At 44.4% G+C, this 18,757-nt stretch overlaps 1 protein-coding gene across 4 annotated transcripts; it reads left to right on the top strand.

Annotated features, from left to right (window-relative positions):
* The first annotated feature begins 574 nt into the window (after positions 1 to 574).
* On the top strand, positions 575 to 18,308 carry CPT2 (carnitine palmitoyltransferase 2). 4 transcript variants are annotated; one of them, XM_053921056.1, is made up of 6 exons: positions 1,013 to 1,030; positions 7,612 to 7,692; positions 7,942 to 8,044; positions 11,165 to 11,271; positions 15,170 to 16,474; positions 17,430 to 18,308. In XM_053921056.1, exons 3-6 carry the CDS (start codon positions 8,022 to 8,024, stop codon positions 17,759 to 17,761), a joined length of 1,767 nt encoding a protein of 588 aa, XP_053777031.1. In that variant the 5' UTR covers positions 1,013 to 1,030; positions 7,612 to 7,692; positions 7,942 to 8,021; the 3' UTR covers positions 17,762 to 18,308. The 4 variants fall into 4 exon arrangements, with proteins under 4 accessions (XP_053777030.1, XP_024427006.1, XP_024427007.1 ...); XM_024571238.3 differs by lacking the exon at positions 7,942 to 8,044 and having other exon boundaries at positions 577 to 1,030; XM_053921055.1 differs by lacking the exons at positions 7,612 to 7,692; positions 7,942 to 8,044 and having other exon boundaries at positions 575 to 1,030.
* Positions 18,309 to 18,757: the final 449 nt, after the last annotated feature.

Raw genomic sequence — 18,757 nt, forward strand, 5'->3', positions numbered from 1 at the left:
GTTTGTCTTATGATGGATGAGGGATGAGGCATATTTGTTCAAGTTGTATAATCTTAAAGTCAGAGTTGGAAGGAAACTTGGAGGTAGAGTGTGGTGCTGACAGGCAGCTTCATGAGTCCACTGAGCGTGAAAGACCTTTGGAAATGTTTGAGCTGAGAAAGGTGATCAAACAGATCGGAATTGTGCTCTAAAGCGTCTTTCTGCACAGAAGAGGTGGCCGGCTTCCATGGTTTCTGGCTTCTACACACGTTTTCTCTAGCGGCAGCCCAGGTGAGCTCGCGGGGCAGCTGTGTGGCGTTAATCATGCCAGACACCAGCGGGGTAAACGTAATCGGTTGCTAACAACAACCGCTACCATTTACTTCCTACGGCGCCAGGCACTGAACATACCGAGTCAGTCAGTAACTCATTTCTAGGATCGTGGGAGGTACGCTGAACGATCATGATCTCTATTTCTCAGGTGAGGAAATAGAGGTTTAAAATTTTGCCCACGATATCCCAGGGACAAAGCCTGGATCAAATTTATCAGATTCCAAAAGCTTTTTCCTGCTTTTTTTCCCCTTCAGCTCCAGTTTTTATCTGCTCCAACAAAGGAGAAGGGAGTGGTTTCGTTTTCCGCTGCCTGGAGAACTGGCCTGGAGAAGTGGACTACGAGCTAGGAGGTGGCAGCCCGCCACGACAGGCAGAGGGCTGGACCCTGGGAGATTTGAGGACGGTGGGCGGGCCCTTCTGTGGGCGGGGCCGGAGGCCAGAGGTCGCTCTGCGCCGACGCAAACTGGGTTGGCGTCCTTGACGCGGCAGTCTGCGGCCAGGCTACTTGTGTTAGTGACACAGAACTCCCCGTCGCCCGCATTCCGCTGCCGCAGTCTCCCGAGACCATGGTGGCCCGCCTGCTACTGCGTGCCTGGCCGCGGGGTCCCGTCGTGGGCTCGGGTGCGCCCCGTCGGCCCCTGAGCGTCGACTCCGGGCGGGACCAGTATCTGCAGCGCAGCATCGTGCCCACTATGCACTACCAGGACAGCCTGCCCAGGTGAGGCCCTGCCGGTCCCCGCCGCCCCTGCCCGTCCAGGATCGGCCCCAGTCTCACTCCAGGCGCTCACGACTCTTCTAGTGAACTCGCTTCTGCCCCCAGACTCCCACCTGGGACGCTGCCACATCCCCCCGTCTGGAAATCCTGTGACTTACAGCATCTCTTGACACAGGAACCTCAGAACGCGCAAGTTCTATTCTAGAACGCCCCATTGCCCTCTCACAACCTCCATCCTGACCCCTTCTCAAACCCCAATAACCCAGCTTCCAACCAGATACCCTAAGAGTTCCTCGCATTTTTCCCTGTGAAATGATCAGCCTGCTGTCTCCACCTAGGCTGTTCCCTGAAGTACTTTCATGACTGCCCCACATTCTTGCCCAGAATTTGGACAGGCCAGTTCCTGATACATAATAGTTATCATCCCTCAACCTCTCCCAGCACTCCGTCTTCCTCATCACTGTTACCCAGAACCCTCAGCCATCCTCCCGCCTGAACCCTGTCAACAGCACACTGCTCTTTTAGCGCCCTCATCAGCTCCCCAAGCACAGTGCAGCCCTCATCTTCCTCTCCCCCAAGTCCTCAGCTCTCTAGGTCCGGTCTTCACCTGAAAACCTTTCACCACTGTCAAACCTTCCTCAACACGCCCCCTAAAATATCCTCCCTAACCCTCATATCCCCCTGCAACTGCAGCCCACCCGCACAGAATTCTAGGTACTGCCCTCAGAGATACCCGTCCCAAACTTACTCAAATTAGACCCAGGGCCCACCCAAATTGTATCTATTCCTTCTCACCAGGCTACCCCTCCTCTTCTAAAACACCACCTAGAATCTACTTCCCCGGTGAAAACTGTCCCAGTAAATCTTTCCCTCCTCCTTACCCTTGCCATCACCTGATATTTTCTTTAATTCAGTTTCGCGTTTTCTTGGCCGTCAAACTCCCAGCCTTTATCCAAGCTGTCAGATCTCCTCCAGTACTAGAAATTTCCCCAGATTCCTTCACCCTCTAAAATCAGACTTTACCTTATCTATTCACCAGTTAGGTCCTGGTGCCACATTTCCAAACTTGTCTCAAAGATACTTTTGTCTTTCTCTCCAAACTGCTGTCAGGAAACTCTCCCAGTCCAGGGGCTGGAGGCCAGTGCTCCCCACCCCATGAGTAGAACAAAGATTATAACAGGCATCACCCCCAACTACTGGGTTGCTGTTTTTCTTCACATCCAGGACCCCCGCACCCATTGTCATCACTGCCTACCCCCGCCCTCTTAGGAAAATCACCAGAGGTGGTTCCTATGAAATTATGGGAGTGCAGATATCTAAAACAAGCTAAAATGAGATTAGCCCCAATCTCATTTAAATTTGGCTCGAGGTAGGGGAGTCTTTCTGCCTGTACCAGAAGCCTGGGGCACACCTCCTTAATCCTGTAGGAGCCTGTATGTGGGGGAAAGGTGAGGAATGACAAACCTGTCTGCGTTTGCCAAGTCCAGCTGCAAATGGCCCTCGACTTTCTGGTGCTTGCCTGGGCTCCACCCAGGTTTAAGATCAGGGGGATTTTCTCCATTTTAGAACTGGAAAGCTGGGAAGAATGAATATTCTAGATCACTTCCCCCAGCCCACAGTACAAAATCTGTAGGAATTTGAAGCTATCACTCATGCGTAACCTTAAACAAGGACCCCCTCCAGGCCTCCATTACCTCAGCTGTAAAGTGGGGTTTAGATATGAAATTCCTTTTATCTCTGAGATTCTAGACTGGTAAAATGTGGTACCTTTGACATTCACTTGGATGTCACACTTGGTGAAAAGGCCTGGCTTTGAAGTCTGGTTTCAGAAGCCAGATCTTACACTCTGTAAACTTCAGGCGATTCAGTTAGCTTCTTTGAGCCACAGCTTTTACCTGTAAGGTAGGAATGGAGCACACGCTCCCTTGGGCTATTGTGGCGATAGAGTGAGATACGATGCCTAGAATGGGAAACTATCCTGATTAGTTGGCAAGGGTGGTCCCTTTGTATTAGGTGGTCCAACTGGATCTCCCTCCGTCTTCTTATTCCTGTGACATCACTGCTGCCTATTGGCCAAGTGGCCTAGACTCACTTTTTTGTAGGAACCCTTACACTATCATTTGCTTGCTTTTTATTTTTTTAATTAAAAAAACCCATTATTTATTTATTTTCAGACAGGGGGGAGGGAGAAAGAGAGAGAGAGAGAAACATCAATGTGTAGTTGCCTCTTTACAGGCCCTCCTACTGGGGACCTGGCCCCCAGCCCAGGCATGTGTCCTGACTGGGAATCAAACCGGTGACCCTTTGGTTCACAGGCTGGCACTCCATCCACTGAGCCGCACCAGCCAGGGTAGAAAGATTTATTTATTTATTTATTTGCCTTTTGTATTTTTACACAATATAGTTATCATTGGGATGAAGCCATCCTGGATGTCAAGACAGTCCATCTGAAGGGCATTCCTGTGGGGCCAGCCATTCCTGTTCTACCTGTTATCTTCCACACCTTGTTAACTCTGGCCTCACCTTTGAATTCTAGAGAACCTGTCTGTTATATCTGGAACACAAGTTATATAAAGCAGAGAGCACACATAAACTAATTACTAAAATTCTGTGGCACACCAAAATATGTATTTTTTGCTGATCTGATTAAAAAAAAGTAGGTATAATTTTGATTCACTCACACTGGGCAGCTGTTGTGTTGGCTGTGAAGGCAACCTCTCCATACAGTAGATGTGTTAGAGATGAACTTGTGCGAGGTGGAGTTGGGACTTAACAGGTGGGATTTCAGATCTTTCTGTGGGGCAGTTCTCTCCAGTTCATAGATTACAAATGGAGTCTGTGGAACCTCAAGTAATTTGCTACCTATAACCATATAACTAGAGATGAAGTGGCAGAGCTGGCAGTCAAGCCTAGGTCTGATTCTAAATCTCATTCTCCTTGTAATGTGTCAGTAGTTCTTACACTTTTAGACTTCCAGACTATTAAAATTTTGAAGAAAATTAGGTATCAACATTACTTCCTAAAAGACAGGGCCTTTAATGACTCTCACCCCCCATCCAAAAAAAAAAAGAGGGACAGTGTCTGCCTTGGGGATAGATGTCTAAATTAAGTAAATTTAACTTTGTGAAAAGCTCACTGTTCTGTTCCTGGTTGTTTTCTTTTCCATTTCACTGTGAACCAGTACCTTTCTAACCATGGCCGTCGTCTGCCAAGTGTTAGATAATATGATAATGTGGACCGTATTGCTATTTGGCATTTACATTGAGGGCATTTTATAGAAGGCAAAAATATAGACCTGGTAAGTTTGGCGTGTTCATTATGTTATTTTTGATTTTTTTTAATAGAAAAAGGTGCTTTTTGTGTCCATGATAAAAAAAAAATATTTATACAGAATCTATACTGCCTCAATGTAATTCCATTGAGAACATTCAGTTTCTATTGTATTAGTAACTAAAATATAAATCATCACTCTGAAAACTGGCTTAGCCCACTAATGCAAGTTCAGGGGTGGAGTTAACACTCCAGAAGCTTTTTAATAAGCACTGTTTTTACAAAACCACCATTGCCTCCAATTTAGAATCTTGTTTAAAAAGAACGTAAATCTTCATTAATGTCCCTATAGTATTAAAACAGTCTTGAGGAAAGTCAGTGGTTAACTGTGTGACTATGAAGTAGCTGAGGTAGCGTTTGGGCTTACTGCGTAAGTCTGTGAGTGTAAGGGGATCTACAGTTGTGAAGTGCAGCGAATGGGCACTCAGTGAAGCCGCGGTACAAAATGGCTATAAATAATTCAGATTTACTTTTTATATCATTTTTTGGATGAAGCGTGCATTGGAAATGAACTGAAGAACCATGGTATATCTGATAGTGAGGTTTTAACCTACATTTTAGGGATAACTTTCCAGTTTTCCTAAATGGCTGCTATATTTAGATAATTTTAAAGTATCAGTGTTAATTTGAGTTGGCAGAGGTAACCTAACAAATCCTGATTAAGTTTTGGTGTTGGGGGATTTATCTTTCAATAAAATTATTATTATTATTATTATTATTTTAAAGGAAACAGGTTTTTATTAACAGGGTTCTGAGTTGGGTGGGCAGGGCTGAGAGCGCTTCTGCTCTGAGCCCTCCTCTCCCACGAGACCCAGAACCTCTCTTACTCCCCAAAAGACTACAAGCCAGAGCCATGCCCAGGAGTTCCCCATTTCCTTATCTGTCCTTAAGCCAGCCATGCAAACAGATCCCCGTCCTCCGTGGAATGTGCACTCGTGGGTTTCAGAGTCACCATCTTCTCACAGCAGCTCTTTCAGGATCTGGGGTGCGCTGCTCTCAGTCTCCGTACAGTGGATCAGGAAGCCATGTGCCACGCTGCACTGGGTCACAGTGTCCCAGAGGCTGGAGCCCCGAGGGGCATGCATCCCAGCGTGAGACCCTGCCTCCAGGAGTGGGCTTCCATCCATGCAGGGTCTAAGCCCCTGGTGGGCCCAGCATCTGCCTGGCCCCATGAGTGCTCCCATCCATGTTGGGGAGCAAAGGCCAGAGACCCAAAGTCTCTGCCAAATGCCAAAAGCTTAGAGAGAGAGCCCCCCAAAAATTATTGACATGAAAAAGAAAGTGTACCTCACCATACTGTCCATGTGCTTTAATTTCAATGTGGACTAGTAACTTCATCACCATAGCTGTCATTGAGATCTGCTTTGAGATCTGCTAGCAGAGAATGAGGAATAAGTAAGCATGTAGGAAGATCTGGTTCTTTCTCATAGGGCTCCTGGAGGCTGGGCAGCTTGATGGTTGAGCCCACATTTGGCTGGCCCTTGGACAGACCTGTGTTTCACTTTTGTATTAATCAGTGTTGTACAATGCACAAGAAAATTTAAAAATAGAACTTTTTTTTAATCTTGGGGGAGAGAAATGCAATTGTTCAAACTAAGAGTAGAATCAAATCAGAGCTAATACTGGTCTAGCACAGGTATTATAGCTGTGACCAGGAAACAGGAAGACTTCGGTAGCTTCCACTTCCCCATTTGGAATCTATTAGTATACAAGGTTGGTACAGAAAGTATCCAGCCATGTAATATGAAAAATGGAGACATTTATTGAAGAAGATACACGAAACACTGTACACAGGACAGTGACGCCTTAGTACCCTTCATAGTAGGCACTTTGGGACCTCACACCATTCTCCCAGCATCTCTTCCTCTGTTCAAAACACTGCAAACCCTTTGTTGGAATCGCCATCGGCGGGCTCATTGTATTTTCCTGAATTGCATCAACAGTCTGACATCTCTTCCCTTTCAAAGGGTGATTTGAGTTTTAGCTGGAAGTCACAGGGCATCAAATCTGGGCTCTAAGGAGGCTAAGTCACCTGGGTGATTTGATGTTTCACCAAAAACTACATGAGTTGCAGCCATTTCATCATATTGCATCTCTCAACCTATGAAGAATATCGAGATAGTACTCCTTATTAATTGTTTGGCCCAGAGGGGCAAACTCATGATGGACAACACCTTTCCAATCAAAAAACACAGTTAACATGGTCTTGATCTGGCTGCGATTTGCTGTGCCTTCCTTGGGCATGGAGAACCAGGCGACTACTCTTGGGATGACTGGGCCTTCATTTCCGGATCATATGGGTAGCTATAGACCCAGGATTCATCTCCAGTTTTGACCTTCTTGAGGAAATCTGGTTCATTGGTAGTGGTTTGAATCAAGTCATTAGCACCTGCAGCACGATATTCCTCCTGCTCTGGAAGCAGAAGCTGCAGAATGAATTTTGCCAGGACATGTTTCGTGCCAAGATCCTATGTCAAAATCTCACACAGTAGATTTTGGAATCCCCAGATCAGCTTCTAGTTCTCACACTGTCAGTCGCCCATCTTTGTTGATTACCGCCCATGCACGTTCCACATTCTCAGTGTTCTGCTTGTGGTGGGCCCTCTAGGACATGGATCACTTTTAACAGGTTCTCAAACATCTCTGAATCGTTTGTGCCACACTTTTATTTGTGCTGCACTGATTGCATCATCCCCGAAAGCCTTCTGAATCATCCGAATGGTTTCTACAGAGGAATGTTCAAGCTTAGCACAAAATTTGTTGCAAATTCATTGCTCTATTCACTCATTTTGAATGTGACAGCCACACAGTACACATGCTCACTCAACAGCATCTACCGCCCCCAGTGACTAGTGCAGTGAAGTCATCATTGTTCACACATGCGCATTCCAGTCCACTCTCCTTGGCTGCCAGGTTACATTGATGTCCCTCAAACCATTCTTGTTAGATTAGCAATGGCTGGACTTTTTCTAGACAGGCCTCGTATATACTAATTTAGCTTATGAAATTCATTACTAATACATTAAAAGTTATTTTACTTAAAAATATAAAATATACTTAAAATTTTTTTAAAGTTACCCTTGATACTTACATTAGTAAACCTAGCAACTCTGATTTGTCTGTTGGGATTCCCATCGTTGGGATTTTTTTTTGGAAGGAAATTATCCAGTAATTAGTTTATTAGTTTGGGCTGTGAAGCTAATTAACCTGGTTCACATATTTTCACCCTTACATGGACCTTGCTTTCTCCTCAGGCTGCCTATTCCCAAACTTGAAGACACCATTAGGAGGTACCTCAGTGCGCAGAAGCCTCTCTTGGATGACGGGCAGTTCAGGTAAATGCTGAGAGCCCTGAATGACCCTGGTTGGGTGGGTCAAGACAAGCTGATGAGGGAGGGCAAGCTGTGCTTCAGAAAGAATCTGCAGTTTGATTGGGTCTCCAGGAACCTGGGACCTAATCTCTACATTTGTAAATTCAGGAAATAAATTTTTTACTCATGAAGGGCTGACCAGGTCTCTCTAACCAGACTCAACAGGTGATGGTTTATAAGCCAGAATGCCAAATTTGCACTGTATCTTGGCAGACGTACCTGGGAGGCTTGCTGGTACTGGCCATTTGCAGAAGGTCTGTGCTCCTGGTGAGGGGATCCATTGAGGAGAGCATATGGCAGACCAGAAGTTTGCTTGGTGAGCATGTGTACTGGGGTGGATAGTGTCCCCAAAATTCATGTACTTGTCAGAACCTCAGTACATGAGCTTATTTAAAGTAAGGTCATCACAGACGTAATCAGCTAAAGTGAGATGATACTAGAGTAGGGTGTGTCCTTAATCCAGTGTGACTGGTGTCCTTATAAGAAGAGAGGAAACAGAGACAGCCTGTGATGATGCAGGCGGAGGTTGGGGTACATCAAAAAGCCAAGGAATGCCAAGGATAGCTGGTAAATAACAGAGGCTAAGAGAAAAGCATGCGTAGCTTCTCCTCGAGAGTCTTGAGAGAGAATATGATATGTCAATACCTTGATTTTGTACTTCTAGCCTCCAGAAGTATAAGAATAAATTCCTGTTATTTTGAGCTATCCAGTTTGTGGTACGTTGTTATTGAAGTCCTAGGAAACTAATACAGCATGGAATTGGAAAATAATACTGGATATTGTCAAAAAGGGGATTGCATTAAGCTCTTACATCCTAGTGTAGTATTCTTTCTGTGATGGGGATTTTTTGTGCAGGTAGCTGGCATTGTCATTACAACCCCAGAATCCTTCACTGGACAGTGATGGAAGAACATAGATGAACTGTTCATAATCTAGTCCTCTACTTTTAAATATTCCTTATTAGTCTCTTGAAGCCTCTGTTGCTATGGTGATAGTTTAACAGCTGCCATGTATTAAATATTATGTTTCAAACTATCCGAAATCCGTAGCTTTATAAATATTTTTTCACCTTGTAAGATGGTGTGTGATCTCTGTTTTATACACGAAGAAACTGAAACTCAGACCAAGTAACTTGTTTAAGGTGCCACAGTTGAAAGTGACAGAGCTAGAATTCAGACATACTCTTTTTGACCCCAAAGCTTATATCCTTTTCTCCATGCCACCCTGCCTGCCTCTGAGATCACAGATAGTTTTATGTGATATGGATTGATCTTCCTAGTCATTTATTTTTAATTTATTTTTAAAATTATATTTTGTTGATTATGCTATTACAGTTTTCCCAGTTTTCCCCCTTTTATCCCCCCTCCACCCTGCACCCCCCAACCCTCCAGCATCCTCCCTCTGCCTTAGTTCATGTCCATGGGTTGTACATATAAGTTCTTTGAGTTCTGTTTCCTATACCATTTTTGACCTCTCTGTGTCTATTTAATGTCTAACAAATATGCTTCTTCTTCCCTGTACCTTTTCCCCCCTATTCCTCCCTCCCCCTCCCCACTGAAAACCCTCCATGTGATCTCCATTTCTCTGATTCTGTTCCTGTTCTAGTTGTTTGCTTAGTTTTTGTTTTTCTTTATTTTTTTTAGGTTCATTTGTTGATAGTTGTGAGTTTGTTGTCATTTTACTGTTCATATTTTTGATCTTCCTTTTCTTAGATAAGTCCCTTTAATATTTTGTATAATAATGATTTGGTGATGATGACTCCTTTAACTTGACCTTGTCTGGGAAGCACTTTATCTGCCCTCCCATTCTAAATGAAAGCTTTGCTGGATGGAGCAATCTTGGATGTAGGTCCTTGCCTTTGAGGACTTGGAATACTTTTCCCAGCCCCTTCTTGCCTGCAAGGTATCTTTTGAGAAATCAGCTCATAGCCTTATGGGAACTCCTTTGTAGGTAACTCTTTCCTTCCCTCTTGCTGCTTTTAGGATTGTCTCTTTATCTTTAATCTTGGGTAATTTAATGATGATGTGCCTTGGTGTGTTCCTCTTTGGGTCCAACTTCTTTGGGACTCTCTGGGCTTCCTGGACTCCCTGGAAGTCTGTTTCCTTTGCCAGACTGGGGAAGTTTTCCTTAATTATTTGTTCAAACAAGTTTTCAATTTCTTGCTGTTGTTCTTCTCCTTCTGGCACCCCTATGATTTGGATGTTGGAACATTTCAGGTTGTCTCAGAGATTCCTTAGCCTCCCTTCATTTTTTTGGATTCTTGTTTCTTCATTCTGTTCTGATTGGATGTTTATTTCTTCCTTTTGTTCTAAATCATTACTTTGAGTCCTGGTTTCCTTCCTGTCACTGTTGGTTCCCTGAATATTTTGCTTTATTTCATTTTGGGTATCTTTCACTTGTTCTTTCATTTTTCGACCAAGCTCAATCAGTTCTGTGAGCATTTTGATTACCAGGGCTTTAAATTCTCCATTAGACAGGTTGGCTATATCCTCCTCGCTTAGCTCTCTTTCTGAGGTTTTGCTTTGTTCTTTCATTTTGGCCATATTTCTTTGCTCAGGGCCCCTGATAAGATGTAAGGGGGCGGGGCCTTCCGTATTCACCTGGGCAGGGCAACCCTCCTTGTTGTGCTGTGGCACTGTCTGTCGGGGAGGGGCCAGAGAGGGAACAGTCAGCTCCCTTGCTCCGCTCTAGCACACTTTTCAACAAACTCGCGTGTGAGACTGGGAGTTTCTCCCACCTCAGCAACCACCATAGTCCACAGTCAGCTCTGAGTCTCAGTTTCCCTTAAGTCAGCCCCTCTCCCCACGGTCCACCGCCTCACTACGGTTTCTCTCCATCCACCACCTTACCGGTCTGGTTGTTCTGTTTGACTGTTTCTTTAAGTCTGTGGTTGTCAGAGTTCCATGCAGTTTGATTTTCTGGCACTTCTGGTTGTTTATTGTTTGTAGATTGGTTGTTTTTCTCCTTTTGGTTGTGTGAGGAAGCGAAGGGTTTCTACCTACGTCTCCACCTTGGCTGGAACTCCCCAGTCAGTCATTTAAAAAAGATATGCTAGCCTTGGCCTGGGTGGCTTAGGTGGTCGGAGCGTCATCCTATAAACCGAAAGGTCACGGTTCGGTCCCTGGTTGGAGCGTGTATGAGAGGCGGCTGATTGATATTTCTCTCTCACCTTGATGTTTCTCTGTCTCTCTCTATTCCCCTCTCTAAAAATCAGTAAGCATGTCTTCAGGTGAGGGTAAAAAAAAAAGATACCCTAGATTTATTCATTTTGGATTTATTCTTGTTCTTCTGATGAGCGTACTTTCCAATCTTGGTCCTAGGTTCTAGGGATATACTATTGGGGACTCAAAGTTCAGTGTATGAGTTTTTGGCCATGAATCTAAAAATCATGTATTTTCTGCCATTATTTGATTCTGTCTTTTCCTGAACATTTCAGGAAAACAGAAGAATTTTGCAAGAGTTTTGAAAATGGGATCGGACAAGAACTGCACAAGCATCTGGTTGCTCAGGACAAGCAGAATAAACATACGAGCTACATTTCAGGTAGGTAGGCCGGGCTGCAGGCGTGACTTCCCCCCGAGCCCTCGGTAACTGGAAGTGAGGCAGCTCTCTCCTGTTTTGGTCTCAAAGATATCTTCGGTGGGACTGCACTGAAATATTGTGTCATTCTCTCTCCCTGAGGCAAACGTTAAGGCTGGAGTTCATGCTCAAGATCAACGGCTTGCTTCCTCTGTAGGTGGGGTGAAGACAGAACTAACCATTGGTTCTGTGTGAAAAGGATGCAGGATTAAGTCCCTGTGTGTATCCTTCTAGGTCCTTCACAGTCTGGCCTACCTGCCATCTCCAGCCTTTTCTCTTCCTGTTCTCTCTACCACACTTCGTGCTTCAACAGAGCGGAACAGTTCATTCCCTCAGCCCATTAATTCTTCTGTGCCTTTATTCATGTTGCTTCCGCTGCCATTTTCTACCTGCGAATTCTTCCTTCAAGACTCAGCTAGGGTGATTACCCAAGGCGGTCCAAAGGCACAGACTTCCAGTTGTGCAGTCAGTCAGTCAGGGGACATGAGGCACACCATGGTGACTGTGGTTAATATACTGTGTTGTGAAGTATATACTGCACTGCTCACAGTGCAGATCTTAAAAATCTTCATCATAAGAAAATTGATTTTGTAACTGTATGGGAATGGATGTTAACTAACTTACTGTGGTGATCATTTCACAGCATCACAATAAATATAAATATGGAATCATCATATGGTACACCTGAAACTAGTATTTTGTTTTGTGCCAATTATGTGCTTAATGGAAAAAAAAAAACCAGTAGGTTGATTTTTTAAGTATATTTTATTGATTATACTACTATAGTTGTCCCATTTTTTTCTCCCCTTTATTCCTCTCCTCTCAGCAGCCCCTGTCCCACCAGCAATCTCCCCCCCCTTAGTTCATGTCCATGGGTAGTACATACAAGTTCTTTGGCTTCTCCATTTCCTATACTGTTCTTAACTCCCCCTGCCTATTTTGTGCCTATTTATGCTTCTTATTCCCTGTCCATACCTTTTCCTCCATTCTCCCCCACTCCTCCCCACTGATAACCCTCCATGTGATCTCCATTTCTCTGATTCTCTTCCTGTTTCAGTTGTCTGCTTAGTTTGTTTTTGTTTTTGTTTTTTAGGTACAGTTGTTGATAGTTGTGAATTTATTGTCATTTTACTGTTCATAATTTTGATCTTCTTTTTCTTGATAAGTCCCTTTAACATTTCATATAATAAGGGCTTGGTGATGATAACTCCTTTAACTTGACCTTATCTGGAAAGCACTTTATCTGCCCTTTCATTCTAAATGATAGCTTTGCTGGATAGAGCAATCTTGAATTTAGGTCCTTGCCTTTCATGACTTGGAATACTTCTTTCCAGCCCCTTCTTGCCTGCAAGGTTTCTTTTGAGAAATCAGCTGACAGTCTTATGGGAACTCTTTTGTAGGCAACTGTCTCCTTTTCTCTTGCTACTTTTAAGATTCTCTCTTTATCTTTAATCTTGGGTAATTTAATTATTTGTTTTGGTGTGTTTCTCCTTTTGATAGGTATCCCCATTCTCTAAATTGTACACCTATATTACTGCATTTTAACTTTTTTTTCATTTTAGGTGTTGTCTATATACCCTCACTCGCACATGCCCGTTCCCTATCCCCTCGTTTTCACAGTGTAATTATTTGTAATTTTGGGCAGCTTAGTATTTAGCATTTACACTGTTATACTCATGTAAATGCTGTTGTCAGCTGAGTCGTGTAGGACACTGGGATTGTTTTTTCTTTCCCATTTGAACTTTTTGTTTTTTCTGAAGTTAATTGTTACTTTATACTTTCTTATGTTTAACTTTCTATGTCCTTAATAGTTTATCTGGGAATCTTTTTTTTAACTTTTCATCTTTCTTGTCGTCCGTTGTTACTTTTTTCCTGTTTGTTTTGCCCTCTTTTTCAGATGCCTCACAATCCTCTTCTGTTGTTTTAGATGCAAATGAGATATTAAAAAGCAGTTGGGAGCTTTGTGGACGGGGCGGGGTTGTCAGTCCCAGCTTCACTGTAATGTGACCTGGCTCAGCCAATTCCGTGGGTACCCCTTGGGTTAGTGTCTGTGGGTTAGGCCCCCAGGGAAGGCTTTTCCAGAAAACTGCCAAAAGGTATTTTCCTGGTCACCAGAGTTGTAGAAGTGGGAAGAAGCTCAAGATCTCAACTGAGATTTGTATCCCACAATTGTATGTTCTCCAGAGAATAAAACTTAAGTCTTCTACTGGAGTGGGAAGAGTATCTGGGAGGTGGGAGCGGGAGTCTAATTAAATAACTTTTCAACCAGGTGTGGAGGCTGCCAATTCCTGAGCCCCCTGGGCATTCTGCAGATCATATTATTTCTTGTCGTTCTCTGCTCTTGGCTTAGGGTTGGCTCTCTTGAGTCTGCTTTAGTCATTACCAGTGGCCTAAATGCTTTTCAACTTCTAACACTTGCTATTTTCTCTTCTTTCGTTCTCTTTGCCTTATTGGTTTTTGTCTTCTTAAAATTATTTTAGTGAAGGGATCAGAGGTATAAATTCATGTCTTTTCCATCAAATGTATTTTACATACCTGCTCCTTAGTATGTCTTTTCTCTTACCATTGTAGTGCATTTCACTATGTTTAATTTTGTTCGTCTCCTACACCACCAATCTTCCAAATCAAAGTCCGTGTCCTATTCCTCTCTGTGTCCCCTAAACCAGGGCCTGATTCTTAAGGAATGAAGTGGTATAAGTGGCCCAAGAAATAAATAATAGATTAATTTTGTGTTTATTAATCCTTTCCGCAGTGCTTTACATGTGCAAATTATTTACACCAATGGAAAGTGGCCTTTAATAGCAGAGTTCATCCATGCTTGCTAGTCCCGGCAGGGACTTCCCTTAAAGACCCATTTTCTGATAAAATACTGCTTCTGGTATTTTTACAAGCAAAACATCCACCGGAGTGCAGAGAGCTAGTTTGAGTGGTCCACACACACTCATACTTACTTCTAATTGCTTCTTGAGCATTTCCTGAAAGAGGGAGTGCACAAGTGTACACAGTGCACGGAACAGTGGCGAGACTTTCCCCGGTATCTGGGAGACGGTCAAGTGTGAATGTTTCCCTGAAGGGAGACAAAGCAAGGGAAACCTAAGGAGATGGGGTGGGAGTTAACAACTATTCTGTTCTAGCACGAAGGTGTTACTGTATTTTATTCATTTAAGAGTCAAGGAAGAAAACAAAATGAGGAAGAAAATGCAGTTAACAAACACGAGGGAAATGCGAATCAAAACCACAGTGATGGTTACTCACTAGATCGGCCCCATCAGAAGGACAAACGATGCCAGACACTGCCAAGGACGTGGAGAGACTGGGACCCTCACACACTGCTGGTGGTCGTGGTGCGGCCACTAGGGCAGACACCCTAGCAGCTCCTCAGCATGTTCCACAGACTTACCACATGACCCACCAGTTCCACTCCTAGCTATTAAGACACCCCCAGGAGAATTGGGAACATACATCCACACAAAACTTGCACATACCAGCATCATTCATAATAGCCCAAAATGAAACAACCAAATATCCGTCAACTGATGAACGGATAAACAAAATGTGCTGTGTTTATATAATGGAGCGTTATTCAGCAGTGAAGAGAAATGAGGAACTGATACATGCTACAGCATGGATAAACCTCTAAAACATTATTTTAAGTGAGAGAAGCCATATGTAAAATACCACATTGTATATGATCCTGTTTATATTAACACGAATTATTACAGAGCAGGAAAAGAATCAGGAAATTCCTCCCACTGGAGGTTGTCATTACTTTTGTATATGCTTGATTTTTTTTTCTTCCTCAAATTATATTTTTAGGGCCTGCATTAACTTTTTATGTTCTTTCTTTATTTTTGTATTTTAGGCCCCTGGTTTGATATGTACTTAACTGCTCGAGACTCCATTGTCCTGAACTTTAACCCATTTATGGCATTCAACCCCGACCCGAAGCCTGAGTATAATGACCAGCTCACCCGAGCAACCAACATGACTGTGTCTGCCGTCCGATTTATGAAGACGCTCCGGGCCGGCCTTTTGGAGCCGGAAGTGTTTCACTTGAACCCTGTCAAAAGTGACACTGATACCTTCAAGAGACTCATACGCTTTGTGCCTTCCTCTCTGTCTTGGTATGGTGCCTACTTGGTCAATGCATATCCACTGGATATGTCCCAGTATTTTCGGCTTTTCAATTCATCTCGTTTACCCAGACCCGGTCGGGATGAACTCGTCACTGATGACAAGGCCAGGCACCTCCTGGTCCTGAGAAAAGGAAATTTCTATGTCTTTGATGTCCTGGATCAAGATGGGAACATTGTGAGCGCCTCTGAAATCCAGGCCCATCTGAAGTACATTCTCTCGGACAACAGCCCCGCCCCTGAGTTCCCACTGGCATATCTGACCAGTGAGAACCGAGACGTGTGGGCAGAGCTCAGACAGAAGCTGGAGAGTGGCGGCAACGAGGAGGCCCTGAGGAAGGTGGACTCTGCTGTGTTCTGCCTCTGCCTAGATGACTTCCCCATTAAGGATCTTGTCCACTTGTCCCACAACATGCTGCATGGTGATGGCACAAACCGCTGGTTTGATAAATCCTTTAACCTCATTATAGCCAAGGATGGCACTGCCGCTGTCCACTTTGAGCATGCTTGGGGCGATGGCGTTGCAGTGCTCAGGTTTTTCAATGAAGTGTTTAAAGACAGCACTCAGGCCCCCGCCATCACCCCACAGGGCCAGCCGGCCAGCACGGACTCTTCTGTTGTGGTGCAGAAACTCCAGTTCAGGCTGAACGATGCCTTAAAGGCTGGCATCAGTGCTGCCAAGGAAAAGTTCGATGCCACCATGAAAACCCTCACCATTGACTTCATCCAGTTTCAGAGAGGAGGCAAAGAATTCTTGAAGAAGCAGAAGCTGAGCCCGGACTCAGTGGCCCAGCTAGCCTTCCAGATGGCCTTTTTGCGGCAGTATGGCAAGACAGTGGCCACTTACGAGTCCTGCAGCACCGCAGCATTTAAGCACGGTCGCACTGAGACCATCCGCCCTGCCTCCGTCTTCACAAAAAGGTGCTCTGAGGCCTTCGTCAGGGAGCCCTCCAAGCACAGTGCGGGAGAGCTTCAGCAGATGATGGCTGAGTGCTCCAAATACCACGGCCAGCTGACCAGAGAAGCAGCCATGGGTGAGCCGGGGGTGGGGAGCATGCCCTTGGGTCTTGTTGCCCTCAGCACTGGGGTGGGCCTCAGTAATGCTCTGCCCCACATCTGATTTCCACCCCTTCACTAGGTTTAATCTGTCTGCCAGCTCCTGGTGGTTACTTTTTTCTACCCTAATAGTCTGAACAGCCAGATGAGACACTAGAGATCAAAATGTTCTCTCCTAAGCAGGGATGAGGAAATGCATCTAACTATCCTCACCGAAGGTCACTTTCAGCTGTGACACATGGTTCTCTATTCATTGGCCGTTAGACTCAGCTTTGACAATGTAGGATTTCTAATCCCACAGCCCCTCTTCACTTCAGATGTAGTGTGCTGAGCCCCTGTAAATAGGTCATCTCAGCAGCTCTTCTCAAACAGAAGCGTCATCCTTCTTTGTCTCTTTGTGCCAAGATCTGAGACCTGGAAAGGACCTGGAGGGTCATGTAGTCCAATCCTTTCATGCAGCCAAAGTCCTGGCGCTAAAAGAGACCTCCAAGACATTCTGGTCTCATCCTTCTCCGTTTTATAGGTGGGCAGCCGGGGCCACGGGTGCAGGGTTCCATAGAAAATGAGCAGTAAAGGTGAAATTAGAACTCTTTCCAGTTCGTTCCACCGACTCATTGTCATCTTTTACACTTGACTTGGCATTTTATCTTAGTTTTTGAGTCTCTTCACGTACTTTTGAGTGTTTGACTAAATTGACTTAGTTTCAGACTTTTAAAATCAGTTGAGGCTCATTTTTAACTCAGCTGTTGACAGCTTTTTCTTAAGAAAATATTCTAGAATGAGCTGCTTCAGAGGTTAGTGAGCTAGAGGTGTGCATGCAGAAGTAGACGGACCCTTCTACTCTCAAGGATGCTGTGAAGGGGACTCCTACGTGGGTGGGAGGTCCTATCCGTTCTGCAGTTCTGAGACTGGTTTTTGTTTTGTCTCCTACAGGCCAGGGCTTTGACCGACACTTGTTTGCTCTGCGGTACCTGGCAGCAGCCACAGGGGTTGCCCTGCCTGAGCTGTATCTGGACCCTGCTTATGGGCAGATAAACCACAACATCCTGTCCACAAGCACGCTGAGCAGCCCAGCAGTGAACGTCGGTGGCTTTGCCCCCGTGGTCCCTGATGGCTTTGGCATTGGGTATGCTGTTCATGACAACTGGATAGGCTGCAACGTCTCCTGCTACCCGGGCCGCAATGCCCGGGAGTTTCTCCAGTGTGTGCACAAGGCTTTAGAAGACATGTTTGATACCATGGAAGGTAAATCCATCAAAACTTAGCTTCTGGGCAAAGCCTCCATCACTTCATTGACATGAAAATTGAGGCCCGTGTAGCCAATAGGTGCTATTCTGTGACTACTGAAACTAATCATGAGGTGCCTGTGCAGCCTGAGCTTTCAAGTCATGTGGTTTTAAAGCTAAACATGTAACTTCTAAGTGGAATTAGATCGCAATTAAAAATAATGTGAGATTTCAATTTTAAGGGCATTTGGTCAGGAGGTAGGATTTGGAAAAATAACTCAGGATGTTTATTGTTGAAGCAGAAATAAAATTTATTGTTGCTTGGAGATGGTTTCTTTTTTTTTTTTTTAACCTAATTTCCTAATCTCTACAAAGAACTTTCCAACAGTAAATTCACTAAGCTCAGGGAAGTTCCCATTGGCTCCTGGCTCTTCTGGTGATGGTGGGAAATGCTGTTTCATGTTCCCTGTACATTTGCTGCTTTGTCCTGGGACATCGTCTCTTTAAAAATCCTCTTTATTTTTCTGAATGAATTGCTGATGCTTGATTCTGAGAATCCTGCTGCAATAAAAGTTATTCCCATGGATTTAAGGATTTGTATTTTACTATTCTTCCGGCCAAATGAAGATTTCTAATTGGTGTGTATTTATTTAAGCCAGTTGAATCTTACGTGCTAATTATGCCTAATGTAGAAGTGATCACTTTGTACATTTGGCACTTGAAACTTGTCCATTGAGTGACGTGAACATAGAATTTTAACAGTTTACTGTTAGAACACTGCTGTAACGTGAAAGGAAGGGCGTTGTTATTTTTTGAAAAGGAAAGGTTTTTGTTGGTGTTAATTTTATCTGCATTCCCAGTGGCTTACCCAGTGAGTTACTGGACAGCTGGGTTTGAATTCTGGTGTGAGCCAGTCACCAAGCACTTCCAATGCACCGTCTCACTCAGTCCTCCTCACAGTTCACGTAAACATGCCTGCACGTGCTCTTACCCGACTCCACCCATTCTTCGCTCGGTGATTATTTAATGCATAGC

The sequence above is a fragment of the Desmodus rotundus genome, chromosome 3 (assembly GCF_022682495.2).
Source record: "Desmodus rotundus isolate HL8 chromosome 3, HLdesRot8A.1, whole genome shotgun sequence".
In the NCBI taxonomy this organism is placed as follows: Eukaryota; Metazoa; Chordata; class Mammalia; order Chiroptera; family Phyllostomidae; genus Desmodus; species Desmodus rotundus.